Here is a 23,234-nt window from a genome sequence, read left to right as displayed (position 1 = left end):
TGCACTGGAGCAGGTGCCAGTATCCACAGCTGAGAGACTCACAAATGGTTCACATTATAGGACTCTGTACAGATAACCCCCAGTCCCAGCCCAGAGCCTGGTAGACTTGCTGGGTGGCTAAATCCAGAAGAGAGATAACAATCCTACAGCTCAGCTCTCAGGAAGCCACATCCCTAGAGAAAGGAGGAGAGTACTGCACCCATGGAAACACCCATGGGTCAGAAGGAACTAAACAACAGCTTTGAGCCTTAGACTTTTCCCTTCAACAGAGCCTACCCAAATGAAAAGGAACCAGGAAAGCAACTCTGGTAATATGACAAACAAGATTTTTTAACACTCCAAAAAAATCTCAGTAGCTCACCAACAATGAATCCAAACCAAGATGAAATCCCTGATTTACCTGAAAAATAATTCAGAAGGTTAGTTATTAAGCTAATCAGGGAGTCACCAGAGAAATATGAAGCCCAATGTAAGGAAATCAAAAATATGATACAAGAAGTGAGGGGAGACATATTCAATGAAATAGATAGCATAAATAAAAAATAATCAAAACTTCAGGAAACAATGGATGCACTTATAGAAATGCAAAATGCTCTGGGAAGTCTCAGCAATAGAATTGAACAAGCAGAAGAAAGAACTTCAGAGTTCAAAGACAAGGTTTTCAAGTTAACCCAATCCAACAAAGACAAAGGAAAAAGAATAAGAAAATATGAACAAAGACTCCAAGAAGTCTGGGATTATGTTAAACGACCAAACCTAAGAATAATCAGTGTTCCTGAGGAAGAAGAGAAATCTAAGTTTGGAAAATATATTTTGGGGAATAATTGAGGAAAACTTCCCCAGCCTTGCTAGAGAACTAGACATCTGAATACAAGAAGCTCAAAGAACATCAGGGAAAGTCGTTGGAAAAAGATCATCAACCAGGCACATTGTCATCAGGTTATCTAAAGTTAAGACAAAGGAAAAAATCTTTTCTTTTCTTTTCTTTTCTTTTTTTTTTTTTTTTTTTTTTTTTTTGAGACGGAGTCTCACTCTGTTAACCAGGCTGGAGTGCAGTGGCCGGATCTCAGCTCACTGCAAGCTCCACCTCCCGATTTATGCCATTTTCCTGCCTCAGCCTCCAGAGTAGCTGGGACTACAGGCACCTGCCACCTCACCTGGATAGTTTTTGTATTTTTTATAGTAGAGACGAGAGTTCACCGTGTTTGCCAGGATGGTCTTGATCTCCTGACCTTGTGATCTGCCCGTCTCGGCCTCCCAAAGTGCTGGGATTACAGGCTTGAGCCACCGCGCCCGGCCGGAAAGAATCTTAAGAGCTGTGAGGCAAAAATACCAGGTAACCTATAAAGGAAAACTCATCAGATTAACAGCAGGTTTCTCAGCAGAAACCCTACAAGCTAAAAGGGACTGGGGCCCTATCTTCAGCCTCCTCAGACAACACAATTATCAGCCAAGAGTTTTGTACCCAGCAAAACTAAGCTTCATAAATGAAGCAAAGATACAGTCTTTTCCAGACAAGCAAATGCTGAGAGAATTTGCCACTATCAAGCCAGCAATAAAACAGCTGCTAAAAGGAGCTCTAAATCTTGAAACAAATCCTGGAAACACATCAAAACAGAACCTCTTCAAAGCATAAATCACACAGGACCTATAAAACAAAAATACAATTTAAAACACAAAACCAAGGTATACAGGCAATAAATAGCATGATTAATGGAATGGTACCTCACATCTCAATACTAACATTAAATGCAAATGGTCTCAATGTTCCACTTAAAAGATACATAATTGTAGAATGGATAAGAATTCACCAACCGTTTGCTGCCTTCAAGAGATACACCTAACACATAAGGACTCACATAAACTTAAGGTAAAGGGATGGCAAAAGACACTGCATGCAAATGGACACCAAATGCGAGCAGCAGTAGCTATTCTTACATCAGACAAAACAAAATTTAAAGCAACAGTGTTAAAAAAGACAAAGAGGGTCATTATATAATGGTAAAAGGCCTTGTCCAACACGAAAATATCACAATCCTAAATATATATGCACCTAACACTGGAGCTCCCAAACTTATAAAACAACTACTACTAGACCTAAGAAATGAGATAGACAGCAACACAATAATAGTGGGGGACTTTGATATTCCACTCACAACAACAGACAGGTCATCAAGACAGAAAGTCAACAAAGAAACAATGGATTTAAACTATACCCCAGAACAAATAGACTTAACAGATACTTACGTGACATTCTACCCAACAACCACAGAATATATATTCTATTCAATAGCACATGGAACTTTCTCCAGGAGAGACCACATGATAGGCCACAAAATGAGCCTCAGTAAATTCAAGAAAATTTAAATTATATCAAGCACTCTCTCAGACCACAGTGGAATTAAACTGGAAATCAACTGTAAAAGGAACCTTCAAAACCATGCAAATACATGGAAATTAAATAACTTGCTCCTGAATGATCATTGGGTCAAAAATAAAATCAAGATGGAAATTTAAAAATTCTTCAAACTGAGCAACAGTAGTGACAAACCTATCAAAACCTCTGGTATTCAGCAAAGTCAGTGCTAAGAGGAAAGTTCATAGCCCTAAACACTTTCATCAAAAAGTCTGAAAGAGCACAAACAGACAATCTAAGGTAACATCTCAAGGAACTAGAGAAACAAGAACAAACCAAACCCAAACCCAGAAGAAGAAAGGAAATACCCAAGATCAGAGCAGAACTAAATAAAATTGAAACCAAAAAAATACAAAGCACAAATATAACAAAAAGCTGATTCTTTGAAAAGATAAATAAAATTGATAGACCATTGGCAAGATTAACCAAGAAAAGGAGAGAGAAAATCCAAATAAGCTCAATTAGATATGAAACGAGAGATATTACAACTGACATCACAAAAATACAAAAGATCATTCAAGGCTACTATGAACACCTTTATGTACATAAACTAGAACACCTAGAGGAGATGGATAAAATCTTGGGAAGATACAACCTTCCTAGCTTAAATCAGGAAGAATTACATACTCTGAACAGACCAATAACAAGCAGTAAGATTGAAATGATAATAAAAGAATTATCCACAAAAAAAAAAAAAAAGTCCAGGACCAGACAGACTCACAGCAGAATTCTACCAGACATTCAAAGAAGAATTGGTATCAGTCCTTTTGACACTATTCCACCAGATAGAGAAAGAGGGAACCCTCCCTAAACCATTGTATGAAGCCAGAATCACCCTAATACCAAAACCAGAAAAGGACATAACCAAAAAAGAAAACTTCAAATCAATATCCCTGATGAACATACATGCTAAAATCCTTAACATAATACTAGCTAATTGAATCCAACAACATATCAAAAAGAAAATCCACCGTCATCAAGGGGGTTTTATACCAGGGATGGAGGAATGGTTTAACATACGCAAGTCAACAAATGTGATACAACACATAAACAGAATAAAAAACAAAAATCACATATCATCTTAACAGATGTAGAAAAAGCATTTGACAAAATCCAGCATCCCTTTATGATTAAAACTCTCAGCAAAATCCGCATACAAGGACATACCTCAATGTAATAAAAACCATCTATGACAAACCCATAGCTAGCATAACACTGAACGGGGAAAAGTTGAAAGCATTCCTTCTGACAACTGTAACAAGACAAGGATGCCCACTCTCACCATTCCTCTTCAACATAGTATTGGAAGACTTAGCCAGGGCAATCAAACAAGAGAAAGAAATAAACGGCATCCAGATTGGTAAAGAGGAAGTCAACTGTTGCTGCTTGCTGATGATATGAGTGTTTACCTAGAAAACCCTAAAGACTCCTCCAGAAAGCTCTTAGAACTGATAAAAGAATTCAGCAAAGTTTCCAGATACAAAATTAATGAACACAAATCAGTAGCTCTTCTATACACCCACAGAGACCACGTGGAGAATCAGATCAAGAACTTAACCCCTTTTACAATAGCTGCAAACAAATAAAATACTTAGGAATATACCTAACCAAGGAGGTGAAAGACCTCTAAAAGGAAAACTACAAAACACTGCTGAAAGAAATCATAGACGATACCAACTGATGGAAACACATTCCATGCTCATTGATGGGTAGAATCATATTGTGAAAATGACCATACTGCCAAGAGCAATCTACAAATTTAAAGTAATTCCCATCAAAACATCACCATCATTCTTCACAGAATTAGAAAAAAACTCCTAAATTCATATGGCAACAAGAAAGAGCTCACGTAGCCAAAGCAAGACTAAGCAGAAAGAATAAATCTGGAGCCATCATATTACCTGATTTCAAACTATAGTATAAGGCCATAGTCACCAAAACAGAATGGTACTGGCATAAAAATAGGCACATAGACTGATGGAACAGAATAGAGAACTCAGAAATAAACCCTGATACTTACAGCCAACTGATCTTTGACCAAGCAAACAAAAAGATAAAGTGGAGAAAGGACACTTTATTCAAAAAATAGTGCTGGGATAATTGGCAAGCCACATGTAGGAGAATGAAACTGGATCCTCATCTCTCACCTTATACAAAAATCAACTCAAGAGGGATCAAGGACTTAAATCTAAGACCTAAAACTATAGGAATTCTAGAAGACAAAGTTGGAAAAACCCTTCTAGTTATTGGCTTAGGCAATGATTTCATAACCAAGAACCCAAAAGCAAATGCAATAAAAACAAAGATAAATAGCTGGAACTAAATTAAACTTAAAGAGCTTTTGCACAGCAAAAGAAACAGCAGAGTAAACAGACAACCCACGGAGTGGGAGAAAATCTTCACAGTCTATACATCTGAAAGAGGACTAATATGCCAAATCTACAATTAACTCAAACTCATTAGTAAGAAAAAAAAAATCCCATCAAAAAAGTGGGCTAAGGACATGAATAGACAATTTTTTTAAATATTTATGTTCTAGGGTACATGTGCACAATGTGCAGGTTTCTTACATATGCATACATGTGCCTTATTGGTGTGCTGCACCCATTAACTGGTCATTTACATTAGGTGTATCTCCTAATGCTATCCCTCTCCCCTCCCTTCCCACAATAGGACCCGGTGTGTGATGATCCCCTTCCTGTGTCCAAGTGATCTCTTGTTCAATTCCCACCTATGAGTGAGAACATGCGGTATTTGGTTTTCTGTTCTTGTGATAGTTTGCTGAGAATGATGGTTTCCAGCTGCATCTGTGTCCCTACAAAGGACACGAACTCATCCTTTTTTTTTTCTTAATTACACTTTAAGTTCTAGGGTACATGTGCAAAATGTGCAGATTTGTTACATATGTATACTTTTGCCATGTTGGTGTGCTGCACCCATCAACTCGTCATTCACATCAGGTATAACTCCCAATGCCTTTCCTCCCTGCTCCCCCCTCCCCATAATAGGCCCCAGTGTGTGATGTTCCCCTTCCAGAGTCCAAGTGATCTCATTGTTCAATTCCCACCTATGAGTGAGAACATGCAGTGTTTGGTTTTCTTTTCTTGCGATAGTTTGCTGAGAATGATGGTTTCCAGCTGCATTTATGTCCCTACAAAGGACACAAATGCATCCTTTTTTATGGCTGCATAGTATTTCATGGTGTATATGTGCCACATTTTCTTAATCCAGTCTGTCACTGATGGACATTTGGGTTGATTCCAAGTCTTTGCTATTGTGAATAGTGCTACAATAAACATACGTGTGCATGTGTCTTTATAGCAGCATGATTTATAATCCTTTGGGTATATACCCAATAATGGGATGGCTGGGTCATATGGTATTTCTAGTTCTAGATCCTTGAGGAATCGCCATACTGTTTTCCACAATGGTTGAACCAGTTTACAATCCCACCAACAGTGTAAAAGTGTTCCTATTTCTCCACATCCTCTCTAGCACCTGTTGTTTCCTGACTTTTTAATGATTGTCATTCTAACTGCTGTGAGATGGTATCTCATTGTGGTTTTGATTTGCATTTCTCTGATGGCCAGTGATGATGAGCATTTTTTCATGTGTCTGTTGGCTGTATGCATGTCTTCTTTTGAGAAGTGTCTGTTCATATCCTTTGCCCACTTTTTCATGGGGTTGTTTGTTTTTTTCTTGTAAATTTGATTGAGTTCTTTATAGGTTCTGGATATTAGCCCTTTGTCAGATGAGTAGATTGCAAAAATGTTCTTCCATTCTGTAGGTTGCCTGTTCACTCTGATGGTAGTTTCTTTTGCTGTGCAGAAGCTCTTTAGTTTAATTAGATCCCATTTGTCAATTTTGGCTTTTGTTGCCATTGCTTTTGGTGTTTTAGACATGAAGTCCTTGCCCATGCCTATCTTCTGAATGGTATTACCTAGGTTTTCTTCTAGGGTTTTTATGGTTTTTAGGTCTCACATTTAAGTCTCTAATCCATCGTGAATTAATTTTTGTATAAGGAGTAAGGAAAGGATCCAGTTTCAGCTTTCTACTTATGGCTAGCCAATTTTCCCAGCACCATTTATTAAATAGGGAATCCTTTCCCCATTTCCTGTTTTTGTCAGGTTTATCAAAGATCAGATGGCTGTAGATGTGTGGTATTATTTCTGAGGGCTCTGTTCTCTTCCATTGGTCTATATCTCTGTTTTGGTACCAGTACCATGCTGTTTTGGTTACTGTAGCCTTTTAGTATAGTTTGAAGTCAGGTAGTGTGATGCCTCCAGCTTTGTTCTTTTGACTTAGGATTGTCTTGGCAATGCGGGCTCTTTTTTGGTTCCATATGAACTTTAAAGCCGTTTTTTCCAATTCTCTGAAGAAACTCATTGGTAGCTTGATGGGGATGGCATTGAATCTATAAATTACCTTGGGCAGTATGGCCATTTTCACAATATTGATTCTTCCTATCCATGAGCATGGTATGTTCTTCCATTTGTTTGTGTCCTCTTTGATTTCACTGAGCAGTGGTTTGTAGTTCTCCTTGAAGAGGTCCTTGACATCCCTTGTAAGTTGGATTCCTAGGTATTTTATTCTCTTTGAAGCTATTGTGAATGGGAGTTCATTCATGATTTGGCTCTCTGTTTGTCTGTTACTGGTGTATAAGAATGCTTGTGATTTTTGCACATTGATTTTGTATCCTGAGATTTTACTGAAGTTGCTTATCAGCCTAAGGAGATTTTGGGCTGAGACAATGGGGTTTTCTAAATATACAATCATGTCATCTGCAAACAGGGCAATTTGACTTCTTTTCCTAACTGAATACCCTTTATTTCTTTCTCTTGCCTGATTGCCCTAGCGAGAACTTCTAACACTGTGTTGAATAGGAGTGGTGAGAGAGGGCATCCCTGTCCTGTGCCAGTTTTCAAAGGGAATTTTTCCAGTTTTTGCCCATTCAGTATGATATTGGCTGTGGGTTTGTCATAAATAGCTCTTATTATTTTGAGATACATTCCATTAATACCAAATTTATTGAGAGTTTTTAGCATGAAGGGCTGTTGAATTTTGTCAAAGGCCTTTTCTGCATCTATTCAGATAATCGTGTGTTTTTTGTCTTTGGTTCTGTTTATATCCTGGATTACATTTATTGATTTGCGAATGTTGAACCAGCCTTGCATCCCAGGGATGAAGCCCACTTGATCATGGTGGATAAGCTTTTTGATGTGCTGCTGGATTCAGTTTGCCAGCATTTGCATCAATGTTCATCAGGGATATTGGTCTAAAATTCTCTTTTTTTGTTGTATCTCTGTCAGGCTTTGGTATCAGGATGATGTTGGCCTCGTAAAATGAGTTAGGGAGGATTCCCTCTTTTTCTATTGATTGGAATAGTTTCAGAAGGAATGGTACCAACTCCTCCTTGTACCTCTGGTAGAATTCGGCTATGAATCTGTCTGGTCCTGGACTTTTTTTGGTTGGTAGGCTATTAATTATTGCCTCAATTTCAGAGCCAGCTATTGGTCTATTCAGGGATTCAACTTCTTCCTGGTTTAGTCTTGGGAGAGTGTAAGTGTCCAGGAAATTATCTGTTTCTTCTAGGTTTTCTAGTTTATTTGTGTAGAGGTGTTTATAGTATTCTCTGATGGTAGTTTGTATTTCTGTGGGGTTGGAGGTGATATCCCCTTTATCATTTTTTATTACGTCTATTTGATTCGTCTCTCTTTTCTTCCTTATTAGTCTTGCTAGCGGTCTATCAATTTTGTTGATCTTTTTAAAAATCCAGCTCCTGGATTCATTGATTTTTTTGGAGGGTTTTTTGTGTCTCCATCTCCTTCAGTTCTGCTCTGATCTTAGTTATTTCTTGCCCTCTGCTAGCTTTTCAATGTGTTTGCTCTTGCTTCTCTAGTTCTTTTATTTGTGATGTTAGGGTGTCAATTTTAGATCTTTCCAGCTTTCTCTTGTGGGCATTTAGTGCTATAAATTTCCCTCTACACACTGCTTTAAATGTGTCCCAGAGATTCTGGTATGTTGTATCTTTGTTCTCATTGGTTTCGAAGAGCATCTTTATTTCTGCTTTCATTTCGTTATGTACCCAGTAGTCATTCAGGAGCAGGTTGTTCAGTTTCCATGTAGTTGAGCGGTTTTGATTGAATTTCTTAGTCCTGAGTTCTAGGTTGATTGCTCTGTGGTCTGAGAGACAGTTTGTTATAATTTCTGTTCTATTACATTTGCTGAGGAGTGCTTTACTTCCAACTATGTGGTCAATTTTGGAATAAGTGTGATGTGGTGCTGAGAAGAATGTATATTCTGTTGATTTGGGGTGGAAAGTTCTGTAGATGTCTATTAGGTCCACTTGGTGCAAAGTTGAGTTCAATTTCTGGATATCCTTGTTAACTTTCTGTCTCGTTGATCTGTCTAATGTTGGCAGTGGGGTGTTGAAGTCTCCCATTATTATTGTATGGGAGTCTAAGTCTCTTTCTAAGTCTCTAAGGACTTGCTTTTTGAATCTGGGTGCCCTGTATTGGTTGCATATATATTTAGTATAGTTAACTGTTCCTGATGAATTGACCCCTTTATCATTATGTAAAGGCCTTCTTTGTCTCTTTTGATTTTTGATGGTTTATAGTCTGTTTTGTCAGAGACTAGGATTGCAACCCCTGCTTTTTATTGTTTTCCATTTGCTTGGTAGATCTTCCTCCATCCCTTTATTTTGAGACTATGTGTGTCTCTGCATGTAAGATGGGTCTCCTGAATACAACAAACTGATGGGTCTTGACTCTTTATCCAATTTGCCCGTCTGTGTCTTTTAATTGGACCATTTAGTCCATTGACATTTAAGGTTAATATTGTTATGTGTGAACTTGATCCTGCCATTATGATATTAGCTGGTTATTTTGCTAACTAGTTGATGCAGTTTCTTCCTATCATCGATGGACTTTACATTTTGACATGTTTTGGCAATGGCTGGTACCTGTTGTTCCTTGTCATGTTTAGTGCTTCCTTCAGGATCTCTTGTAGGGCAGGCCTGGTGGTGACAAAATCTCTAAGCATTTGCTTGTTTGTAAAGGATTTTATTTCTCCTTCACATCCATTCTTTTTTCAAGGTTTTTAGTTCCTTTGCACTGGTTACATAGTTCCTCCTTTAGCTCTGAGAAGTTTGATGGACTGAAGCCTTCTTCTCTCAGCTCATCAAAGTCATTCTCCGTCCAGCTTTGTTCTGTTGCTGGCAATGAGCTGCATTCCTTTGGAGGGGGAGATGTGCTCTGATTTTTTGAATTTCCAGTATTTCTGCACTGCTTTTTCCCCATCTTTGTGGTTTTATCTGCCTTTGGTCTTTGATGATGGTGACGTACTGATGGGGTTTTGGTGTGGATGTCCTTTCTGTTTGTTAGTTTTCCTTCTAACAGTCAGGACCCTCAGCTGTAGGTCTGTTGGAGTTTGCTTGAGGTCCACTCCAGACCCTGTTTGCCTGGGTATCAGCAGCGGAGGCTGCAGAAGATAGAATATTGCTGAACAGTGAGTGTTGCTATCTGATTCTTGCTCTGGAAGCTTTGCCTCAGGGGTATACCCCGCTGTGTGAGGTGTGAGGTGTCGGTCTGCACCTAGTGGGGGATGTCTCCCAGTTAGGCTACTCAGGGGTCATGGACCCACCTGAGCAGGCAGTCTGTCCATTCTCAGATCTCAGCCTCTGTGCTGGGAGATCCACTGCTCTCTTCAAAGCTGTCAGACAGGGGCATTTACCTCTGCCGAGGTTTCTGCTGCTTTTTGTTTAGCTATGCCCTGTCCCCAGAGGAGGAGTCTACAGAGGCAGGCCGGCCTCTGTAGACTTGAGCTGTGGTGGGCTCCAGCCAATTCGAGCTTCCTGGCAGCTTTGTTTACCTACTTAAGCCTCAGCAATGGTGGGCGCCCCTCCCCCAGCCTCGCTGCCACCTTGCAGTTAGATCTCAGACTGTTGTGCTAGCAATGAGGGAGGTTCGGTGGGCGTGGGACCCTCTGGGCCAGGTGTGGGATATAATCTCCTGGTGTGCCATTTGCTAAGACCCTTGGTAAAGTGCAGTATTAGGGTGAGAGTTACCCAATTTTCCAGGTGTTATATGTCTCAATTTCCTTTGGCTAGGAAAAGGAATTCCCTTCCCCCTTGTGTTTCCCAGGTGAGGGGATGCCTCGCCCAGCTTCAGCTCTTGCTGGTTGGGTTGCATCTGCAGACCAGTGCCAACGGTCTGACATGCCCCAGTGAGATGAACCTGGTACCTCAGTGAAAATGCAGAAATCATCCGTCTTCTGTGTCACTCACACTGGGAGCTGGAGGCTGGGGCTGTTCCTATTCGGCCATCTTGGGCGCCCCCAGCACCATTTATTAAATAGGGAATCCTTTCCCCATTTCTTGTTTTTGTCAGGTTTGTCAAAGATCAGATGGCTGTAGATGTGTGGTATTATTTCTGAGGGCTCTGTTCTGTTCCATTGGTCTATGTCTCTGTATTGGTACCAGTACCATGCTGTTTTGGTTACTGTAGCCTTGTATTATAGTTTGAAGTCAGGTAGCATGATGCCTCCAGCTTTGTTCTTTTGGCTTAGGATTGTCTTGGCAATGCGGGGTCTTTTTTTGGTTCCATATGAACTTTAAAGCAGTGTTTTCCAAATGAATAGACAATTCTAAAAGAAGATATACAAATGGCCAACAAACATATGAAAAAAATGCTCAACATCACTAATGATCAGGGAAATGTAAATCAAAACCAGAATGTGATACCACCTTACTCCTGCAAGAATGGCCGTAATAAAAAAATCAAAAACTATTAGATGTTGGCCTGGATACAGTGAACGGAGACACTTTTACACCACTGGTAGGAATGTAAACTAGTACAACCACTATGGAAAACAGTGTGGTGATTCCTTAGAGCTAAAAGTAGAACTGCCATTTGATCCAGCAATCCCACTACTTAGTATCTACCCAGAAGAAAAGAAGTCATATGAAAAAGATACTTGCACATGCATGTTTATAGCAGCACAATTTGCAATTGCAAAAATGTGGAACCAATCTGCATGCCCATCAATGAGTAGATAGGGAAACTGTGAATACTACTCAGCCATAAAAAGAAGTGAATTAATGGCATTCACAGCAACCTGGATGAGACTGGATACTATTATTCCAAGCAAAGTAACTCAGGAATGGAAAAACCAAACATCATATTTTGTCACTCATATGTGGGAGCTAAGCTATGACAATGCAAAGGCATAAGAATAACACAATGGACTTTGGGGACTCGGGGAAAGGGTAGGAAATGGGTGAGAGATAAAAGACCACAAATTAGGTGCAGTGTATACTGCTTGGGTGATGGGTGCACCAAAACCTCACAGATCACCACTAAAGAACTTACTCATGTAACCAAACACTACCTGTTCCCCAATAACCTATGGAAAAAAAATTTTAATAAAAAAAAATAAAAAACAAAGTAATGGAACAGCCTAAAATTGCATATACATGGCAGGAGTTATTGGAATTTGTTGCAGTCATACAAAATATTTATTTTCTTTGTGTTAATATTGGTGTAACCATTTTTGTAGCTCATTTTGATCAATCATGGTAAAATCACCTTGAAAAGGATATACTCTGTCGCCCAGGCTGGAGTGCAGTGGCACCATCTTGGCTCACTGCCTCATGGGTTCAAGCGATCCTCCTGCCTCAGCCTCCCCAGCAGCTGAGATTACAGGCATGTAACACCACACCTGGCTAATTTTTGTATTTTTAGTAGAGACAGGATTTTGCCATGTTGGCCAGGTTGCTCTCAAACTTCTGACCTCAGGTGATCCACCTGCCTCGGCCTCCCAAAGTGTTTGGATTACAGGCATGAACCTCCGTGCCCAGCCATTTTGTGTTTGATTTTGTTCTCTGTTATAAAGAGAAAAAACACTGCAGCTGTAAAGCAGACATCTTCTATGTTCCCCCTCCGAGTCCTATTCCAAGCCCTCCTTCACCAAGGAAATTACTTCTTTGAATTTGGCGTACATCTATTCCATATTTCTATTTTAAAATGCGTGTATATGTATTCCTCAGTATATAGCAGTTTTTTTGACTTGTGTAAATTGATTTGTGCTGTATAAATTTTCTGTACTTGCTTACTCACACAATGTTGTTTGCAAGATCTATTCATCATATTTCATACATAAAAATAGATAATTCATTTTCATTGCTGTTCATTTTACCAACATATTACTTCTTCATAATTTACCTTATACTGTTGTTTATTCAGGTTGTGACCAAATTTTTAATATTAATTATTCTGTAATTAATATTTTTATGTTGATTTTTCTATATTTTAGATTATTTAGGTAGGATAGTTGCTTACAAGTAGATATGAAAGTTTTTGAGGTGTGAGATTCATATTTGAAAATTTTTCCAAAAAAACTACAGTTTATAATCTCAAAACCCATTTATGAGAGTGCTCATCTTATAGCACTTTCACCAGCATTGAATATTCCAAGTTATTCTGGAGTTAATTCACTCATTTTTAATGGAAACAATTGACTTTGTGATTAAATTAAGTAGCATAGAAAAATGTGATCAATGTGTTGGTTGGATGTAAGCCATTTAGTTAAGTTCCAAGATCCACTTTAAAATCATCTATTGATTATGAAATGCTATTGTATCATTTTATGTTGTGATTTTTTCTTCTTTCCAGAAAGGCTATATATGGATCTGCTATGCTTTATCTGTGCTATTAGGAGGTTATTGAAGTTTCCTCTGTAGTACATTTTATTATAACATCCAGTAATAAAAATATCTTTTTTTAGAAATCCAGCATATGCTTTACTTTCTTTATTGGGTATTTGTGATCACCAACTCTCTTCATTATTTTGGAATTTCAATTTTAAGCTCTAAGATGATGTCATCTTTGTAGCCAGAAGACCTGAGCAACTATATCATCTGCAGTTATGCAACCTTCATCAAATTATTCTCATTTTCCCCAGGAAATTGTTATCAGATTCTATATCCATAAAGTGGGATTATTATCACCTTATTATGTTCTTAAATAGATTAAATGAGATCCTTTAAAATAAAGTAGAAATATAGATTAGAATCAGTGATCCCTTTCCAAGTAGCCATAGATGACTAAATTCCCCAGTAGAACCCAGAATTAGAGAAATTTCAGAGGTATGATTGATCATCTTTCTCTGCCACCTTGCCTGACACAGCCAAGAGAGCAATTTATGCAGCGCATCACAGGTTGCCCAAATCCTTGGAAATCATGAAAGGCCTTATGTTCCCGCAGCATCCTCCCCAACCTACGCACCAAGATTTTATACTTTGTACCTTAGCCAACTCTCCCCAGAGTTAAAGTTTGAATTTTGCCATTTTCCAAAACGACTTTAGAAATCTCGAATCCCTAAATTCTACCATAAATTCTAATTTTTCCTTCTTCCACTTTGGTCTGTCCCCTCACTCCTGCTACGCTCCTCTCTGACCTATGGAAACCTGAAGTCTTTTGTTTCTTCTATTTTCTCCTAGACTGTCAATTCCCTTCCTGGCCCAGAAAAAAAGTTATAATTGTTATCATTGATTTGATATAATATTTTGATTGCTCTCAGTGATTCCTCTCAAACTTCTTCAGTATGGACCATTCTTCCCAACTGCTGATGTATACAAAATTCTTGTTCCCTTATGTTAACAGATTACTTCATTTCCTACTTCATCAAGAAAATTTGAGATCTTCAGAAATGCCTCCCTCAACTACCAGCCCTCCTTCCACCATGCCAACTTACACCCATACCATCCCTGCAGTCTTCCCTCCAGTCTGAACGAATGAGGTGCCTCACTTTGATTCAGTGTCAGCCCCTCCCCTTGTGCTGTCAATCTCTCTTCATTGGCCCCTCTTGGAATTTACTCCTTTTTTTTTTTTTTTTTTTTTTTTTTTTTGTGGTACCATCTTATCTATCTTTAACCTGCTCCTCTTTGCCAGTGTCTTCATGTCAGCTTTCCTTTCCCTTGACCCCTCAGCTTTTTCACAGCCCCTTAACTTTTCTCCTCTCCTTTCGTTCAGGCTTTATAAAGAATTTCTACCTGTATTGTATCTATTTTCTTCTTATTTATCTTCAACCCACTGTAAGATAGTTATCACCTGAAATGTCTATATTAGTCAGGGTTCTCTAGAGGGACAGAATTAGTAGGATAGATAGATATATAAAGGGGAGTTTATTAAGTAGTATTAACTCACACAATCACAAGGCCCCAAAACAGGCCCTCCGCAAGCTGAGGCACAAGGAAGCCAGTTCAAGTCTCAAAGCTGAAGAACTTGGAGTCCGATGTTCAAGGGCAGGAAGCATCCAGCGTGGGAAAAAGATGTAGGCTGGGAGGCTAAGCCAGTCTACTCTTTTCATGTTTTTCTGCCTGCTTTATATTAGCTGGCAGCTGATTAGATGGTGCCCACCCAGATTAAGGGTGGGTCTGCCCTCTCCAGCCCACTGACTCAAATATTAATCTCCTTTGGCAACACCCTCACAGACACCTCCAACATCAACACTTGGCTCTTTTAATACAGTCAAGTTCACACTATTAACCATCACAATGTCTATCACCGAGGTTACTAGTGACCTACTGTTTTTAAAATGGAGTGGATATCCTCGATCTCTTATTTCACTGGACACCTTTCCTGAGTAGGATGCTCTTGTTCACTTCCTTTTTCCTAACACAACTCTATTCATTGGACTCTAGTCACCCTTACACTTCTGGACACCATTCCTTCTTGTTGCTCTTTCTGTTTTCAGCCCTCAAGTATTAGTGTCCCTTAAGGTACTGTCCTCAGTCAACTGCACTCTAGTTCCTCTCACATTCCCTATGGAGAGCTCATTCATGCGAGTTTCTACTTCCATGATACTGCTAAGTTGTATCTCCAGCTGAAACCTATTCTCTAAGCTTCAGTTTTTGATAGCCAGCTGATTTCTGGTAATCTCCACCTATGTCCTCCAGGAACCTGAAGTTAATTATGATCAAAACTGATTTCAGTCTCTCCCATTTATCTGCTTCCACCCCAATAGTCTGCATCTCCATTGGTGACATCACCACATTCTGGGAAACTGGAAGACATGTTTGTGCATGACTCACTCCCTCGCCCCCATATCCTGTCACCAAGTCCTACCATTTTTATCTTTTAAATGTTTCCTGAAGCAGCTGCTTTTTATTCCTCATTACTTCTTTCATTACCAGCCCTGTTAAGTTTCCTGTTTTTATTTTTCTTTTTTCAAAAAGGATAGAGTATATATACAGAACACCAATCTGCCAAAATCACTTTCCATTAAAAATATTTTAATTATGCTCCTTCACTTATGCAACAAAGTCTATCTCCTTTAAAAAAATACAAGCTTTGAGTTTCTTGAGGGCAGAGACCATACCATGTACTGTGACTAGTGTAATGCCTAGCACTTAGAAAATGTTTAATTAGATCTTACTTAATGAAGGGATGAGTAAATTATAGAAGTGCTGTGTATCCTTTCTTCTTATTCTTTTTTTCATACAGTGTCACTGTGTGGCAGAGACAATACTATTTGCCAAATAATCCACATCCTCCCTCTATATTTCCCAGCCTTCCTTGCACTTAGGGTGAGGCCACATAAGTAGTTCTAGACAATGAACTATAAGCATAAATGCTGCATGTCACTTGCAGCCCAATATCTTTAAGAGCAGTGGTGAATTTTCCACACTCTCTATTCCCTTTCTTTGGCTCTCCTGACAATCTTGAGATGGTGTCACAACATCATGGGGCAGAAATGCATGCTGAACATACAGTAGTAGGGATAGTGGAAAGTAAGCCTTTTGTGTTAAATCACTGAGATTTCAGTGTTAATTTGTTAAAACAGCATAATCTGATCCACCCTGGATAATAATAATGTTTACTGTTACAAGTTTATACATCAGTCTCTGTCTTACTGTATACATATGAGCTTTTATTGAACCTTGCCCAGTGGGCGGCTCTTTTGCTTCTCCTTACATGTGTATAATGCATAGGTAAAAAAAAAAAAAAAAGAAAAAGAAAATTGGGAGGCTGAGGCAGGTGGATCACCTGAAGTCAAGAGTTTGAGAACAGCCTGGCCAACATGATAAAACCCCGTCTCTACTAAAAATACAAAAATTAGCCAGGCGTGGTGGCCTGTGCCTGTAGTCCCAGCTACTCGGGAGGCTGAGGCAGGAGAATCACTTGAACCCAGGAGGTGGAGGTTGCAGTGAGCTGAGATCACACCATTGCAGTTCAGCCTGGGTGACAGAGTAAGACTCCATCAGAGAGGAGAGGAGGGGAAGGAAGGGGAGCGGAGGGAAAAAAAGGGGAAGAGAGGGGAGGGGAGGGGAGCCACACATAGCTGATGTTTTCCAACTCACCTGCCTGTTGCTAGCCAGCCCTGTGCCTCAAAACCTCTGAATATCAGAGTGTGCTCCCTACACATGATTTATATTTTCCATCCTTGCCCAGCCTGACATATAGGCAGAGCAGTTCATTGCCTGTTCCCTGTGATCTAAGTGAGAGTAGAAGTATTTTTCTACATGCTCACACACACACACATCCTCCATACTACCTCATGGTTGCCTTTGATTTCACAGCAGAATGCCATGTCTCTAAATTTCAAACCTTGTTATTAAGGAAACTTCTCCCAAGAATCGTACCATGTTCTATTGCAAGCACAGGTTAAGGAATCAGAGCTATCTCCAAAGTAGATCTGGAAGTCTTAAGCCCTCCTAATTTGTTAAGGATGTGTAGATAACCTCCACTGACCTACAATTACTAATATTCTCATGGTAACTTTGATATAATTCCATTCTTTTCTACAAGTATTCTACAAAATGTACTGCTTTTGTATTTGGAACCTAATTAGGTTCCAAATTTCATTGAACAGATTTATATTTTGTTGTTTCAGTAATAATTCTTTCAGTTGGAAAAAAACAAAAACAAAAAACAGAAAATCTGCCTTCCAGGCTTATATAATCTTACCAGGATCTATCCTTTAGCTCTACTTTCTGTAGAAATGCTCCATCCTCAGACAGGCTCTCTTTTTGTCATGCGTGAAGTTCACAGGGCCGCACCCTTTCAGTTTCATATCCAGCAGAGAAAAGCAAAAGTGTTTTCCCCAGAAGTCACAAAGATTCATTGCTTTGTATGTGTTCTGAATGGGCCATGTTCCCATCCCTGGACCAATCTTTGTGGCCAGGTAGATACAATGCAGTAGTTAGCTGAGGCCTTAATCATCTCCTGAAGTAGTAAACAAACAAACAAACAAAAAAGGAATGGGCTTCAAAGGAAGCACAAGGCCTAAGAATAGGGAAGGGAATAATTTCTGGAGAGAAATTAGGCTACCAGAAGGAAGGTTATGATGTTGGCAGCAATAGCAACCTCTATTCTCTCTATACAGTCTGCTGCCTGGAGTTAGAATTTAGAGACAGCATCTAGTTAGAGAAAAAAAAGTGTTTCTTTATATACTACATGTTACACTTTGATCATATTCTCTCTGTCCCTTCTCTGAACTTTTTAAAAAACATATTCTAAAGTATTTTCCTATATTCTGCCTTGTGTTTTAGTTGTTTATAAATATTTCTCTCCCCTAGATCTAGATCTAAATCATCAGCTATTTCAAGGCAAGTACTGGGGTTTATATGACCATGCATTCTGCATTGTGCATTACATGTAGTAGGCATCCCCGACTATTCAACAAATAATTATTCATTGACAAAATGAAAGGATTAAAAGTCCATGGGTCTTCAGGTGGTAGCTTGGGGACTGATTTTTTCAAAGTCACTGGGTCTTACTCATCTTACTCATAGTATTAGGTTTGTGCAAACATAATTGCAGTTTTTTTGTCATTGAAAGTAATGGCAAAACCACAATTACATTTGCACCAGCCCAATATTATCTCATCACAGTTCTGTAACTCCTGTGTGTGCATGGATGTTTGTATGTGAGGTACTAATAGACACACAGTAAGAAGCTACTATGTGCCCATGGTAAGCAACAGGGATATAAGGATATAGTGATTACAAAACAAACATTCCCCAGGTCTTTAAAAGTTTATACTCTAGTGACAAAGACAGATGCTTATCAAATAGAGTGTAATCAGTGCTCCAAAGAATAATTATAAGGTATTCAGGCACAATGTATGTGAGTAATAGATCTTCAATTTTATTATTATTGTTCTAACTGATTCCAGATCAATTCCGAATTGGCTATGTCAGGGAATACCAGTTTTGCTAGAGGTCAATTAAAGGTGGAATTTCTTAGATGATTAACACTAGATTCCCAAGTAAAAGCTCAAGATCCAAGAAATTACATCTTATATTTGTGATAAGTAAAAACTAATATAATTTTCTTTTCCTCTCTCCTTCCTCCTACCTCTCTCCCAGCCTGAAGTTCTGGATCAAATACAAAATTTGAGGGAGTTATGGATGGATAATAATGCATTACAAGTGTTACCTGGGGTATGTAAGTTTTTATTCTACCATGTTGTCTAATATTTATGTTATACATTTGTTGTATTTGATCATAATCTCAGCTCTTAAATGTCAGTGTTTGTATTTCAAACTAAAATAACACTCATTAGAAGTGTTCAGTCACCAACTGTTTTCACCATTTTTTTTTTTTTTTTAGTATTTTATGTATCTTTTTGTGAGTGTTATAGGTGTACGAAATACAAGAAAGATTTTTCTTATTCCCTTTGGCGTATATTTGTCATCTCTTCCCACATTTACTGTTCTTTAAAAGCCGAAATAATTTATAGTTATATTTTTAAAAAGCAAGATACTATATATAATACCAAGTTTTATTTTTACAAAATCAACCTTATTCTTACAGGTAACTAGACAATGGTTTTTATTCATTTTATTAGAGCTCTTTTACAAAACAAAAATCTCTCTCAGTTCAGGTGATTTTCAGTAGAGCCCATGTGAATTTTTGAAAATGGCAAGGATCATACAGTATTAAAAACAGAAAGTTAAACCAAAGACAAATTTTTTCCTCGACTAAAGGCCAGCCCAGTAGTATCTCCTGAGTGTAGGTTTACCAGTCAACTCATTGAGTGTGATTATTCCTACTTTTTCCATCTAACAAAAGAATGTTCTCATAAAACACTGCCCCTTGCCACTTGCATACACACACACACTGAGAGAGAGAGAGAGAGAGAGAGAGAGCGAGCGCAAACACAAATCTCCCTATTGTTTTGTACAACTCCAAACTCCTGGCATTGGTCTAAGTAGGCACAGCAGGTGAATATGTAATAAATCTTCAGCCAACACAGAGGTTTAGATGTGTATTCTCAAAACCAGTTTTATTTCTTTTTTGAATTGACATTAAAAATTACTTAAAATGACAGCAAAACCAACAAGAACAAGACATTTATTCTGTCTTTGAACAAGCATAAGACCACATAAAGGAGAAAATCTGAAACAAAGATTATGGAAAAATAATTAATGCTCTTATCAAAAGATATATTTATACCATCACAGACACAAAACAGAAAAATATGCACATCTATTATTCACTGATTTATTTAAAAATCATGAACCAATAAAGCTCTATGAAACAGAAACTATGCTAATGTCAGGGTTACAAAGATAATATATTCAATGACCTTGAATATATTTGTTTGAGAAGCTCACGCATGGCAGGATAAACTGATCTGGATTTCACTACTCATAGCAAAGCCTGATTTGTGCTATAGTCAAGGTATGTACAAATCCTGAGGCAACACAGGTAAGACACTTACCAATCCCTGTGCAAAGATTGAAGAATCAGAATGTATGTCTAGCTGAAAGTTTATACCTCTTCTTCAATATATTTATTTGTTAAAAATTACATAGCATTTACCACGGGCTAGGCATTCTCTCTCTGTTTTACAAATATTGATTCATTGAATCCCTACAACAACCCTATGAAGTAAGTTCTACTACCATCCCCATTTTATAGATGAGGAAACTAAAACACAAAAAAAGTAACTGGCCCAAGATAACACAGCCAGTAAATGGTGGAGCTGTAATTCAAACCAGCGCCAGAGGCTGCTGTTGACTGTAAAGCTCCCAAAGGCTCTCTATGGAACCAATAGAAGGTACAAATGAGAATTTTACTTTTCACAATGTTTACATTCCCAAAATCCACTGTGCAAATCAACTCACATGCCAAATTTCTCAGTAAGTTTGTTATTTAAGTGGAATGGCAAGGATGAAATCTTCCATAAAGCATATAATGCTGCGTAATTTGTCTGTCTCGAGAGTAGATTTTTCATATGTACTGCTAGCTTTATATAGATTCCCTATTTTATTTTGTGTACTTGCACTTGGTATTTTGTTATACGCTGTGTGGGAATACTCTACACCTCCCTGCCTGAAATAGCCATGGGTTTCTGGATGTTGGTGCTGGCAAAGAATTGCTTTTCAGTTACCCCAAAATACTTGACTTTGAATGGTTCATCTTGAGTGCAGTCTCCAGCCTATGTCTGTCAGTTTCACAGAAAAATTAAAACATTTAATATCATTAGCCATGGGGAAAAGAAACACATTCACTTTTTTCTTAGTTCATGTATCATAATAAAGTTAATATACTTTGTGAATACTTTTGAATAGTCTGGGCTATTATTTTCCACTGTGTTTTTCACAAATCAGAGAAGCAAATAGATAATGATCAAATATTTAGTCTTTTACATAGTTCTATCTTGTGACCATCAATCTAAGGTTAATCAACCAAAATATGACTAAACCATGTATTGAATTCACATTTATTTTAAACAAACTCTAGTATCTTCTTTTACTTGTGCTTTCTACTCTTTTCATCTGCTGTCCACTGCTCACCTATAGACCCTTCTATGCCCGGAGGATGTGAGATCAACATTCAGTATCCTCAAGGACTGTAAGAATTTATGCCTTTACAGTCCTCAGGCTATGATTGCTTTGATACAGTGTTTTCAACATCAAAGTGTTGTTCCAAAAACAATGTTTAGGAACTGCACACCAAAATATTAAATTATGCTGAAGATAGCAATGAAGGAAGCTTCAAGGAGAAAATAAGTTTTCTCATGATATCTCATGATCAAGGAACAAAAAAGAAACACACACACATCATTCATTCATTGCTCAATGGAAAAGAAGGGTGAACTTAGGTAACATGATAGTTCCTTGGGATGAAAAGCTATGAGTAAAGTGACAGTATTTTTCCAAGTGACACATTTCCAAGCATGAGGAGAAACTCTGTCTCATCCAAAGTACTCTGATTCTAGCTAGCAAATATTTAGTCACTCCAAGCCTGTGCTCACACTCTGCACCCACATGGGAAGCTGAGGGAGCAGAGCTAGAGATTTGCACGGGGTTAATTAAGGATATGTGCCCTCCAAATGGGCTTTGTAACCTGTATTCTGATAAAATTGAGTTTGAAATCAGCTCCACCCCATATTAATGGGATAACTTTGGAGTGTTACTTGTAGTAGATGCTCTCATGCATCCTTCTTCAGGGCTGAAGAATTTACTCTATTCCCCCAGCTTCTGGAAATGCTGCTTGCAGCTCTCCAGCCTTCTTCAGAAATTACCTCACCTAAAGAGAATATCTTCACCCACGGTCATAACCCCATTCCCAGAGACCTCCATCCAGTGATCAATCAATGCAGGTATATAAAGGCTCAGCCCTTCATTCTCTACTCAGAACAACTTCAGGGCAATCCCAAGTTCAGTGATCTTGGAAGTGCCAGCCAAAGACTTTCTTAAGACTTCATCACAGCCCAACTTCTTTGTCTACCTAATCCTGCTCCCTTTCTTTCCTGTCTCTTCCTTTCTACTGGCGTTGATCCTAAACACTCTCAAAAACTTCTGTCTTTGCCTCTGCTTCCCAAGCAATCCAACATGTGACATGACTTAATCTCCAATCTTTAATATGTGTTAAAATGCAGATTCTGATTCAGCAGGTCTGGGGTGAGTCTGACATTATACTTTTTTTTTTTTTTTTTTTTGGCAGAGTCTCACTTGTTGCCCAGGCTGGAGTTCAGTGGTGTGATCTCAGCTCACTGCAACCTCCTCCTCCTGGGTTCAATGGATTCTCCTGCCTCGGCCTCCTGAGTAGCTGAGATTACAGGCGCCCGCCACCGTAGTCAGCCAATTTTTGTATTTTTAGTAGAGACGGGGTTTCACCTTGTTGGTCAGGCTGTTCTCAAACTCCTGATCTCATGATCTGCCCACCTTGGCCTCCCAAAGTGCTGGGATTACAGGTGTGAGCCACCGTGCCTGGCAGAGATTATACATTTCTAGCAAGCTCCCAGATGGTGTCATTGTGCTGGTCTGCCGAACACATTTTGGGTAGCAAAAATATAAAATATTGAATCAAATAATATATATATAGCATAGTGCCAAGTGCAAGCTTGTGTGTATGTAATAAATGTATGTGCTTATTGTGTATTTGTTTATTTATACTCTGTCAAGTGATTAGAGATGGTAAAGTATGCACAGGTAGACCAGATAAACAGAAGAACCATTCATTGAATAACTGAAATGTGTGGAACATTTATTTACAAAACATGCCCTAAAGGAAAAGGAAAAAGAAGACCTTTGCCCTGCCCTAACTCCTCTAGTCCGTGTCCCACCCACATGTTCACTCCTTCCCCAAGATATGGGTTTCTCCTCAGAAATCAGTTACTAATCCAATCGTTCCACTTCTAACTTACTCTGGAGTCCATCCCCTCTTCATCCTCACTTCTGCTGCCTTAACAGCTAAAATACTTCTATATCCTTCTAACAGATCTCCTTGACTCCAGCTTTTTTTTTTTTTTTTTTTTTTTTTTTTTTTTTTTGGAGATGGAGTCTCGCTCTGTCGCCCAG

General features: G+C 38.6%; 1 protein-coding gene across 1 annotated transcript in view; it reads left to right on the top strand.

The window, feature by feature from the left end:
• Nucleotides 1–23,234, top strand: part of LRRC7 (leucine rich repeat containing 7) — a 544,610-nt gene that overhangs the window by 378,812 nt on the left and 142,564 nt on the right. Inside the window, exon 9 of the mRNA XM_031935208.1 lies at nt 18,789–18,863. Within this exon, the coding sequence (XP_031791068.1) occupies nt 18,789–18,863 (75 nt within the window). The remainder of the gene's footprint in view (nt 1–18,788; nt 18,864–23,234) is intronic.

Source organism: Piliocolobus tephrosceles, chromosome 1, assembly GCF_002776525.5.
Source record: "Piliocolobus tephrosceles isolate RC106 chromosome 1, ASM277652v3, whole genome shotgun sequence".
Lineage (NCBI taxonomy): Eukaryota > Metazoa > Chordata > Mammalia > Primates > Cercopithecidae > Piliocolobus > Piliocolobus tephrosceles.
The sequence above is the reverse complement of the archived record's forward strand: the minus strand, read 5'-3'. Positions and strand labels throughout refer to the sequence as shown.